The sequence below is a fragment of the Falco biarmicus genome, chromosome 5, assembly GCF_023638135.1.
Source record: "Falco biarmicus isolate bFalBia1 chromosome 5, bFalBia1.pri, whole genome shotgun sequence".
NCBI lineage: Eukaryota > Metazoa > Chordata > Aves > Falconiformes > Falconidae > Falco > Falco biarmicus.
The window spans coordinates 62854276-62866753 of NC_079292.1; the positions used below are offsets into that span (position 1 = coordinate 62854276).

A 12478-nucleotide genomic window follows, 5' to 3' on the forward strand; every position below is an offset into this window, starting at 1 on the left:
TGTATCCTTTTTCACACAAATTATGTTTCCTTAGGCACTTGTGAAAAATAACACAAAGGTTTGTATTGCTTGTTATTATACTTTGGTGACAAATTTTTGTAACTGCATACATAAATTTGCCAAGATTTGTGTTAGGTTTCGGCAACACAAATAAATGTAGGCTAGTCAACACGAGCTTTGTTTTTCATTTCCATTGTGTATGTGTATAAAAACAAAGGCTTGTGCTGATCTTTTGGTATGAATTTAAAACAAAGATTTGCATTGCTGGGTGGTGCTTTTAACAATGCACAGCTGTGTCAAATACTGATTGCAAAGCATTACACTTCAGATTTAACCTTTGTCTAAGTGAAGGGAGAAATCAGTTAAAAAAAAAGGAACAATGCATTGTACATTATTACAGATAGAATCACAGTCCTGTGAAGGTGCATTTCTTTCTATAATGTGACCTTAAGCAGCAGAACTTCACTGAAAAGCACATAAAGACAAAATAAATGCCCTTAATACTTGTAAAAAGGGCAAGATCCTGCAAATGTTACATCAAATGATGCAGTATCTCATCCCAGGTTTTGCATGTTAAAAAACCAGAAAATATTCCAATATCCTCATCTGTTTGGGCAGAATAGTTATTGCAGCTTTTTTAAAATGTGCTCAAGAAAGGAGTGCACCTTGAATGTAGTGTCTTTTGCACTTACTTTTAAAATCATATCCCTCTAAATAAAAGCAGTTACTTCTGAATCACAGATTTGCTTGTATGTGTAAATTAACAAACTGCATTAATTTTCTGTTTGTAAAACATTTTCATTCTAAGTATTTCTGTCCTTGTAAGACAATTTTCTCCATAGAATATAAAAATTATATATATACTGGTTTGAATTGCTATTTTATCAGAAAGGTAACAAAACTTAAGACACAATGCTTTATCTTACATCTTCTGCAATATATTATCTGTAGTTTTTCTGTAATTATGATCTTATAACACATTTTTTTACTGTAACATAACTTAAAGTCAGATCCTGTCTTCTTGAAATCAGTGTGAATTTTCTCTCTGCTTTTAATCAGTACAGGACTTGGACCAGGAAATTTCATATTGCAGCTGACAACTTTCAGGAAACATGCAGTAGGATATTTTAGTGAATGAAAATATGATTTTAGAAACCTCTAAAGAAACGTATATTTCATTGTCTTAAATAGTACATTTTCCCTTAAAGCAATGACACTTTAATTTTACAGTAGTTACTGTCTACGTGTTGTAACTATTTCGTTCTACTCACTACTGACTACCCTAAACCCCACATCTTTAAATCTTTATTTAAGAAAATATTTTTTTTAAGTACTTGATACAATTGTCTGCCAAGACTGATGCAAATTCTGTGCATGCTACCAGCATCCATTACTGAGGAGCTTCATAGGATCGCTGTTTGATGTTACCTTCTTTTGAAAGCAGATCTGATGTCAATGGATGGGGCAGCTTGGGAAGATTCTATGAAATAATAATAATAATAATACAGGAATTAAAAACATAATTTGAAACTAATGTAATTTATGTAATCAGACTAATTTGTTCATATGATTTTTTTCAGTTCATATAAACTGAAAATTCAGTTCAGGCATATGAAATTTGTTCAGTTTCCTGCTCAGGGACTAGAGTTTGTGCTGCTCTGTTGGCATTAAGTTTTGATGTGCGCAAAGCTGCTCAGTGCTAAGCTAAGTTTAGTTAATGCATTCCTCTAAACTGCTTTCTGTAGTTCTGCATAGGAGATCTCACTCTGATGTTTCTCTCTGATCTCCTTCTTGCCTATACACAGGCTCTGGCCTTTTTGTCTTCCCATTCCCTGTGCTTTCTCCCCTGCTTGCACCTTGCATTTTCTCAGTACATTCAGCATCAGAGGAAAGAGGTAGTCTTCTCTACAACTACAGACTCATGTTGAGTCTTGTTGGTGCAAGGATGAATTCCCTCTGTGTGAATTACCCATTTGTGCCAGCCTGAATCAGATGAAATGGTTCTGATCCACAGCCAGTGACAGATGCTGCCAGGCTGATCCCTGCCTCACTGGCCTCTGAATACACACACCTACCTATGCCCCTTGGGCTGTCAGTCAGCCATCAAATGTCCCCTTAACTGTGACCAGTTTCCCCTGACTCGTGAACGAACAGTCTGGTCTGTGCCATTTGCTAGGCGTGCTTTATGAGGGTGAGCAACTATTTTGTCCACTGGCTGCTGGCCCTGGCATTTTGGAAGACATCCATCTTTCTCAGTCTGATCGTGCAGGTATGTGTGTGCTGTTGTGCTGGCAGAACTGCTCTCGAAGGAAAAGATAACGTCTGCCAGAGTAAGGTCTTTCAAAACACAGAATCAGACAAAGGCATGAGTGTCAAGTGTACTCCGCACTGTGATGTTCTTTAATTTGATGCAGAGTGGAAGAAATAGCTTCCTGAATTATGATTATACCGTGCCTGATCAGGGTGCAAAACACTGGTGAGCTACAACCACTCCATGACCCTCTGCTCAGGTACTGCCAGATGAAGCCTTGCTCTCTGAATAGCCCTAAGCCTAGCTCTCCGTCCTGTGTGGCAGAACCTGATTTGAATTCAATACTAGCTTTATCTCACAGCTTTTCCAATTTTTTGGATGAACGTCTCACATACTATCTATCCCAATGTTCATTTAAAAAATAAATTACAGACACTTAAGAAAATTCTCTGAGCTGTATGCTAAAAGTGTTCGCTTTAAGCATTACTTCATTTTAAGGTTCTGAATAAAATCAGGTGGCATTTCAGGTTAAAAAAAAAAAGAAATCTTTATAAATGTTAGACACAAGTGGAATCTTACCAGTGACTTCGAGATCAAAAGAGCAACTATCAAACTTGTCCTTATAAGATACTTCACAGCGATAGTTCCCTGCATAATTTTCCTTAGCTTGAATGATATGCATCTCAAACGTGTGAATCTAAAAATCAAACATAGTTGTTCATTAATATGGGGAATATATTTGCACAAAGCAGAAGTTAAAAGATTAATCTTTCAGACCTAAACCAGAAGCAAAGTATAACTCAAATAAAGGGCTCTAGAAAGAAACTGGAACCCAGGCATGGCAACGGAAGACTTTGATTTCCCCACCACCACTTGTCCTGCACTAGAATAGCAGAAAAGTCTGCTTCCGTGCAGGGTCACAGATCATCACCGAAATCTGCGTGAGGAAGCCAGGTTTAGAGTCCACTGCTCTTGAATTGCTACCTGTTGTGTTAGACTGATCTTTAAGCTCTCTTTGGAGCTTTGGCCCCATAAAAAGGAAAAGCAAAGATCCACCTTAGTGTGACGTTCAAAGGACTCTTTCAGCTGCAGGTGCTTCCCCGCTTTACTGGCTAGGTCCATCCATTTTCCTTTAAACCACTTAACATTTGGCTTTCGGAGAAGATCTTTGGCTTCCACTTTGGCTATAAATGTAATATTCCCACCTTTTTAAAAAAGAAAAAAATAATGCAGTCATTGAGGAACATGTGGTTGGTCAGCCACATCTGTACAAGTTTGTTTTACTACTGCTCCCTCCAGTCCCCATGTGCCAGCTCTGCCATGACAGTAAGAATCAGATGGAGTCACACAGGCTATGAAAGTACTGCAGTGTGACAGAGCTTAATTATTTTGGGTCTGGAAGCCTTCGGCCCAGCCCATGTTGACATGGAACTTGAAACACTAAGAAGCGGGTTAAACTAGTTGAGACAAAACTCCATGTTCTCATGGGCGAGTCATTCCAATTATTTGAATTTCTTTGCTTAAAACAAGCAGGTGTTCCTAGGCTACCAGGAATTTTTACATGAATAAACTCCAGTGTGGAAAAGAAAGCTTGGAGCTCTTCATGCATTTCTATCATTAATTCTTTAAGCTGAGAAGGGAGGGGAAAGTGTCTTCTCTAAACAGGTTGGCAATGGTAAAAGTTAGCTCAATTTTCAGAACACCACTGCCCAGCCCCTGCTGAGTTTCCATCCTGTCATTCATGGGCTTCAGAGCAGAATACAGCTAACTTCTTATCTTTATTTTCCAAATAAATCCTCCCAAAATGCTCTTTTTCTAGCCAGAAACCAAAATAAATAATAGGCATGCATAAACCCCCCCACCTCTGACCCTGTCATAGTGTATCATGACACAACACCCATATTAAGTAGCTATTGCTTCTTACCATTGCTGCTACCCTGCTTAGGGTGCAGCTACCTTACCATGATAGTATGGCTTAGGAGTGCAGTTGGAAGTGAACCTCCTAACTGTCCCCATTTACTGTGCTCTGGTTCACCACATAGAAAGTCCTCACAGTGCTTGAACTGCATTCCTTTGGGGTGAAATTAAAACCAAAAAGGTCCTCTGAGAGTTTACCACCTGTGCTCCAGCTGCTAATAGGTATATGAGACCACTGGACTAAACCAGAGCTAGTCCAGAGAAAATCCCACAGAAAGGTTACAGCAGGAGTGACCCCACCAGCTTCCCTACAGAGCTGCTCCTATTAATCTGCTTGCTACTTTACACACAGCTGTAGGGTACAAAAGCTGACTGGCAATCTCTAATCTATGCTGCAGGCTTTTGGGTAGATCTTCCTGACATCAACAGCATCACAGCCAACAGCGTCACAGCTCTCTTCTCCAGCAACGATACCTCTTACCCATTGTGCTCAGTAAACTGTTACATTTTGAGATTGTCTTGAATTAAACAACTGGAGTTTGCTTCTCTTTATACAGTCCATTTTGCCTTTGAAGAGTGGAGTTTCCAACCAACTAAAATCAGTGGAAGTAGTTGCAGCTGCGGGCAAAAGCTGAGTGTCACAGGAACTGCACATTCCTTTCCCGGATCTGCCTCAATCTCTGTCCTTCTGGGAGTGGCTTTTGATTTTGTTTCTAAGCACTTACCAACGCTCACTGAACCGCTCTGAGGTTTTTCGATGAATAAAGTGGACCTTTGGGCGTCATCGCGTTTTTCTGTCTCTTCTGGAGCTCCTTCTCCAATAGACCATACTGAGATGCGGAGAGACAGGGAAATGTCAATCATATGAGTGTGTTTTACTTCCTCCAAAATCCACTTACCTGAACTTACTAAACTATCTAACCCTATTACCTCTCTCTTCAGTTGTCCTGAAATATATGTAATTTGTTGTTCACACTGACATCCATTGCTTAGCTGTCACATTGTGTACAGTTCCTGCAAGAACACTACCTCCGTGGTGACAGAAAATGAAACTAACAGGGAGGAAGAGAGGGGAACCTGATCAGCCAAGGTGGGCACTGCGCAACTCGAATGGCACCAGCATTCAACCATGAGTGCTTTACAGGGGCAATGCACAAAGGGCAGCTCTTTGTTTTTCAGAAGAGATGGAGGTTCTGAAAACACAAACAGCTGTAAGGACAAACGAAACACATATGATGCGGGTCTCTCTCAAGTCCAAACTCAGTCTATTGTACAAGCTAGTTTTTCCTCTTTGACAGCAAAACAGGGCAGGGATGAAGCTTACTTTTGAATTTTGTGCTCTTCTGCCCTAACAGAAACAGAGAGTTTGGGGATGTCCTGCCATGGGCATTGGCTGATATTTTACAGAAAAATAGTTTGTCAGATGGAAATGACTGTGTCATGTGTTCAGACACTGCACCTTTTCTGGAAACTGGGATGTTGGAACCAAAAATGAACAAGGGTACTGAGAGAAGTGGCAAGTGAGCAGCCTCCCCAAGGCAGAGAACTGTACCAGCACAGCTGTGCATTTCTGGTCTTCCTGCTCATCTGAACAGCCCTGGCTTTGTGCTATGCAGTTACATCTTGGGTAAATAAATACATGCAAAACCATGGCCAAAGCTCATTCCTACAAGAAAAGGTAGGGAGAGCAAGGCAGTGAACATCTGTCTGTTACCTGCTCCCTTTCTGCATGTGTCTCATATTCCAAGTGAGAATTTGTGAAGTCCAAATGCTACATCTCATTTTTTTGAGGAGTTATCACCAGTGCATAGGGGAAACTGAGTAAAGCCAGTGCTGCCATGGTAGTACAGAAGAATTGAGCAAATGTGGAGATGTACAGCTATAAGAAAGCCACCTGCCTCTTTCAAATCAAAGCTGCCTCTCCCTCGTTCCTCTTGAACTTATAGTTGTTGCAGAATTGAAGATAGCTCTTTATAGCTTATCCAATGCTCTTTTGGTTTTGGTTTCATAACTAGCATAAACAAGGAACCAGTCACACAACACTTCTCACTTAGTCAAACCCCAGTCTTGAAATTAAAAGTTCCTTTCCCTGCTCAGTATTTTCTGTAGAAACTCACTTGCCAGAAGTCAGAATTTTCTGCTATATAGATATTACTGTGACAGGAGCCTTTGTAAATCATGAAGATTTCCATTGCTCACAAAAGCAAGACAACTCATGACAACCGTGAGAATATGCAGCAAAACTGTTTTAATTATCCTAGAGTCTATTAGGAATTTTAAAAAGGAATGGAAATGATAGATAGCATTGATATAAAATATTTGCCTTTCAGTCTTTCCGTGAATTCTGAGGGGTGTGCCTAACAACTCTATGTATGTCTGCTTGTACAATCTTTCCTACAGGTAAAGATGTTCATGTACATACACATACAAAAACACATACACAGACACACAGGAACATAAATATATATAGATACACATCTATATATACTCTCTCTATAATCTAGATCTTTAGATTATGCCAGTATAACGTGGTAGTATATGGAAACAACATAAGAACAAGTGATAGTTACTGGTGTGAACAGAATGATGTGACATTGCTTGGTACAGGACCTGGTCACGTGCAGTACAAACCTAACACACCACAAGGTGAAATGGAAAAAGGATATTTAAAATGGAAGAAGCTTACATGAAGTCATTAATTCAGTACCACATAACACTTAAATATTATCATCGCCTTTAGATATTAATGTTTTCTTATTTATTAAACAAACAGAACAAAACATGGGTCTGACGTTGGCTCAGGGGGCTGGCATAGGCGGTTATGCCAGTTCAATAATCATGGTTGAAGTACCTGCTGCTCATTTTGTTCCAGAGGCTGCAAATCCTGAAACCACAAAAGTGGGTGCAGTATGCGTTACCTGCCAGGGTAGGAAGAAAGAGATTATGACTTTGCTAGGTTTTCCCCACCGTCCTTTGAGCTGTGAGAAGAAGCCATTGTCCTACAGTCTCCTGGGGCCTGTGTGTGGGATTCAGGTAAGCCACTGTCACCCTGTAGGCTGAGGAGGAAGGGAATAGCTGTGTATCTATCTATATAGAAAGAGATATAGATAGATAGGTATGTATGTATGTGTAAAATACTGATACGTGCCCTGTATTGTGCAGCAGAGCCTTCTCTCACTCTTGGCTTAGCTGCTAGAAACCTATTCACTCTGATAGTTAAAAGCATTTCAACAGTTACAGTTTGATACTGTATAAACAGTGAAAATAAAATTAAATATTTTCTTTAAGGAAAAAATATTAATTACAAATATATTATGCAAATTTGGGAGTCTTTCATCATGTTTTTCAGGAGGTCTCACCTGAATCTTTTCTTTCCGCTGGCTTAGACATCCCATCTGAAAGGGAAGAGCAATTTAGACGACACCAGATCAGAGATCACAGCTTAACTGACCTCAGATCACTGGGATTTTAGGTACATTGTTTCTTCATGCAAGAAGATTAGATTAGATATTTAGAACCATACCCATGAGGAACTACTTGAATACCAGAAAAGGGAAGCACACAGTTGAGAAAAAAAATCAGAAATATTTCCCCCTTTGCTCTAGAAAATCTAAATTAGTTTAGTTTAATTTCTATTCAAGATTTTCTTTTTAGTAGTTCACATTTAGAAGGGTTCTCTGAAGCTGATGTTTTCTTTATGATTTATGTAGTTCCAGACAACAGATGAATTTATTTTGTTCAATATTTATCTGAGGGGACAGTATTTTGAATTCTTTAAATTGTTTACTTATCTAGGTTGAACAAAATAATGATAAATAGTTAAAATTAAATTTTAAGGGTTTGTGATTTACAATGTTATTTATATATTTAGCTTTTAACAATGAGGTCCTCTAATACTGTGAAGCAATGTACTGCTACTGACTTTACAGATGGTATCCAAGCCAAAGTTAACAATGCAAATTCTTTTGGGAGAAATCAAGAAAATGCAATCGTTTAGGGCAGTGAAGATAATTAAGAGCATGTTTTCCATCTGACACACTGCAAAGCATTTTCTGATGTTCAAAATTGTTTCATTCACAGTTTATTTTTAAAAAACATATTAAGCCAGCAATGGAGGAATGCTGCTCATGTCATATCTATCATGATGGACCCCTGTGATGTTTTCTTTCATCGCAAACAACGAAAGGCATTTTATCTGCCAGGCTGGCAGCAATGGCATGCAGCAGTACATTCAAACTACCTTGTAGGTCATACGGCCTAAGGTGAAGTGATAGACAATTATGTGGATAAACCTGTTTTGACATGGTTCCAGATTTACAGATTCCAGAATTACAAATAAAACACATGCCTGGCATGTGTTTTATTTGTAATTCTGGAATTTGCTTTCAAGATTAACCTTAAAAATGCACTCCGTGTTTGTTGATAGGAAAAGGGGAGTTGCTTTCAGAGCTGCTAACTGGTGTTTTACCTTCCAATGGTAGGCGTTCTACCAAAGCCCTCAGGACAGGAGTGGAAAGGAACTTATTTGGTATGAAGGTCTGGTACTTTTGAAGAGGGATTAATTTAATGTAAGGCATTTCAAAAAACTTTCTCTAATTAGTATGTTTTGAGTTCAGTCCAAGAGTTTGGACTCTTTCTTCATTAATAGTCATGAGAAACATACATACATACACACACAAAGCACTATCACAGTCCTAACCTGCTGGTGGAGTACTACCTGATGTGTCATCTTCGTCTGTGAAAAGAAATACACATAAAAAAGTACATAAAGAAACTGAAAGCACAGATGATCATCTGCTTTAAAACAACTATGTGAAAATGTAAAACCTGCAAAGGAAAGGGAGAGAAATCATAATAGTCAGGAGCATTCAAAAAGGAAGCTTCAAACTGATGAAGAAAGCTTTGCATAATTCAGTAGCCGAAATGGTAAACCTTAATGTTTCAAGCAAGTAAAAGAAAAATGAGATGTGGGCTGTGATCTATTATTAAATCATGAGTTTATATGAAAGATGCTGAGTGGTTCTGTTTGTTAGAGATGTAATCCACAGTAAATACAAAAAAGCCACAATGAAATCAAGGTCAATCATATATCTGACCTGAGGAAGATGCCATTTCTCTGATGACCACGTCTGCAATTAAAATGTGCACCATATATGCATTCAGCATCATTAAGTCAAGATATGCAACAGTTAAAAATAGTTCCCTGTATTTACACTTTGCAATTTCTGTATTAGATTATTAATCTAAAATGCAAGGAATAAATAACTCATTTCCCCCATATTATAGGAAAATAATTTAAAATAAGAACAGAACTATTATCATCACACTGGATTTTCCTTTAAATCACAGTAAAAGGTGACCATTATCAGGTATTAAATCACTACAAGCAATTGTTGTCGAGGTATTTTGAAACACTTAATCTTACAGAATACATAGAGGTATATATTTATATAAATCAAAAGCTTGAAAAAGCATGAAATTTGCATTAAACCTGAAATACTGTAATCATGATTATTAGAAAACCAGAATAAGGTAAAGACTATCTTTACAAGAGTCTTCTGCATCTCTTTGAATTTTAGATGTTGACTAGAAACCTCAGAGATACCAGTTGCTGATAAGAATATGCAAAAAGTCTATGTCTTAAAAGCCTAATAGTAAAAAAAATAAAATATTAAAATTACCAATGTAGCATTTGAAAGGCTAGAATAAACTGGATATATTTAAGATTTAATACATATGTAATGTAAAATTAACATGTCTTTTATACAGTATCAGAAAATCATCTGGAGAACATTTCAAAGTGGAGGAAAATGAACAAGAACAACTTTGGAAGAATATTAACTTAAATTTTTAAAGAGGGTTTGTTTTGTGTTTTTTTAATTTATTTTAGATTTGGGCTTCCAGAATCTAATTTTAACTCTGAAGATGCCCTTTGATTTGGACCTTAAAGTCATAATTTGTCTATATTTTCTCAAGGACAAATGTAATAGCCATGACAAAACCACATATAAAATATAGCTGCATTTTTGTAAATACTGGTCATATTGATTTTTTGTGCTTACTTAACCACCAAAAGCTCATTGAAAGTCTGTTAATGGAATTTAACTACTTAGGTGTCACATTTTACTCATTCCTTTTTAATGATTCATCAAAATTGTCTTTAAAAATCCCTTGGGAGGAGGATGTTGGTTGCAAAAAGAAAGCCTATATATGAAGGATTAATGTGTTATCTTATAAAAATTATTTCTAATTCATAGGAAAAAAAAAAGAATTTGTTTAGCGGAAGAGTTCTCACCACCTGCATCATCCAAAGCATAAGCAGACACTGAAGATGCTGATTTTCCGTGAAAACACAGTAATGATAAAGTCCTGTCAGATGTTTTAATGTTTTGTGCTAGCAACTAAATGAATGCAAGGTTCAGTAATTCCACTGCAAATCTTTCTCTGTATTTCATGAAAGTATAAAGTGTACTTTCAGCTCTTTTTGTCAATAATGTCACCCTTGTGGTTGACGATGGCTTGAAGAGGTACAGAATATTCTCTCTGGCCAGAAAAATATAATTAAGATCAATCAGCATAAAACCTTTGAAGTGACGCATCCTACATGATGGTGTATGATAATCACATTATTAAAGGGCCGCTCAATTTGACTTCTAATTTTTTTAAACATCTGAAAATTAAAACAACAAAAAGGTGTTACTAGTTTTGCAGAGGGATTGCTGGGGTTTCTCCGGGGTAATCTATAATTTTTCAAACAAAATGTTAGCATCAAATACAAGCAAATCAAAACAAACAAACATTCCAGAAGTACCAAAATGAAAGCACAACTGAATGTGCTGTAAATGGAAAGAGTATGAAAAAAACCACATGCCAGTAGGATTGTTTTGATAAATGGGTAATTATTAATTCATCATTCCTTATATCTCAGGCTTCTAGGACAAAATGAACTGACTATTGAACAAATATGAAAAATGGTTCAACAGCTATAACCCATCTGCTGCCTGTGGTGAGCAATTGTTCATGTTAGCAATAAAATCCATCTAAAGATAAGAAAAAATGCAAAAATCCAAGACCTGGCAGCAGAACCATGATCATTAGTCCACTTTACTTATCTTCTGCAAGTAAACTATTAATGGAATACATTTAGCAACCTGTTGCATGTCAAGAGCTAGGTATGAAGAAATCACTTCATTTAACTCATCAAAATCATTTGACAGTAGGTCGATAAGATATATTTACTTTATGGAGTACATTTTTGTTCTTTGGCTTCTATTTGTCTATGGAAAATTTCCATTAGCAAGTAGGATATTTATGTTTATTTCCATGTATCTAAACAATCACATTAATTGAGGACTGGGCCTCTTGGACCTCCATCAGGAGCAGTGTCTTGTAGGATGAAAGAACACTCCATATCTCAGAAGTAACTCATTTTAATTAGTGTAATCTCAATATTAAAATTTCTAACTGCTGACAGAGCAGGAGTGTAGAAAAATCTGTCAAAATATAAGTAATAACTACTGATTTATATATGAACTGCTTATGAATTTTAGACCTACTTTCCCTTGATTTGAAATCTACCACACAAAAGTGGAAGCTGCTATTCTGCCATCAATCACATCGTTGATAAACAGTGTTTTGCAGAAGTGGCAAAATCATATTAATCTATTAGTTTACTTTTCTATTTTTCAGCTGTTTAAAAGACAATTTGAAAGCCATGTGTCAATGTCAAAAGCCTGGTGCTGCAGAACTGAACAGGGAACTTCTGCAATTGACTCTACTGGAACAGCACCTGAAATGGGATTTAATCCACTAACAGAGCCCGTAAACAAATTAATCTTTCTTTGTTGTTGTTCCCTGCTCGCACTGACGGCCGCAGAAGCTGGCATGAGAGATAGGCAGAGTGGTGAGCAGGGAAGAGGCACTGTTTTGCAGCGAAGAGGCACTGTTTCGCAGCTGCAGGTGACTTAACATTTATCTGTGCTACTGCACACCGGAGCAAATGTTCAGGGATAAGGCAGGATGTAGGTAAACAACACAAAGAGTGAACCTGTGTCTTCATGGTACGTAAACACACACAGAGGAACTCAACCAATCTGCTGAATCTTTTCGGTTTATGCTGAAATTACTAAGCACAGTTTAGCCCTTCCAAGACTAAGAGTTTAAAATTTAGTTGCCTTCAATTACCCATCTGATTTTCAAAGACTGTTCGGCAGTCCCATCAAGTGGACTTGAAGTACATATGTACAGCAACTGTACAGTTTTAGTTGAGAGATGAATGGATAACTGAAACCTGCAAAAATACAAAGATGA

At 37.4% G+C, this 12478-nt stretch overlaps 1 protein-coding gene across 2 annotated transcripts in view; it reads right to left on the reverse strand.

The window, feature by feature from the left end:
- Window positions 1–12478, reverse strand: part of MYBPC1 (myosin binding protein C1) — a 93699-nt gene that overhangs the window by 43076 nt on the left and 38145 nt on the right. The window contains exons 1-7 of one of the 2 annotated variants that reach the window (XM_056339879.1): window positions 9265–9292; window positions 8868–8903; window positions 7528–7563; window positions 4894–4998; window positions 3308–3456; window positions 2831–2948; window positions 1429–1480 (exon numbers count right to left, since the gene is read on the reverse strand). In XM_056339879.1, coding sequence (XP_056195854.1) covers window positions 1429–1480; window positions 2831–2948; window positions 3308–3456; window positions 4894–4998; window positions 7528–7563; window positions 8868–8903; window positions 9265–9280 — 512 coding nt within the window. In that variant the 5' untranslated portion in view covers window positions 9281–9292. Of the gene's footprint in view, window positions 1–1428; window positions 1481–2830; window positions 2949–3307; window positions 3457–4893; window positions 4999–7527; window positions 7564–8867; window positions 8904–9264; window positions 9293–12478 lie in introns of those variants that run through there. The other variant, XM_056339878.1, reaches the window with a different exon arrangement.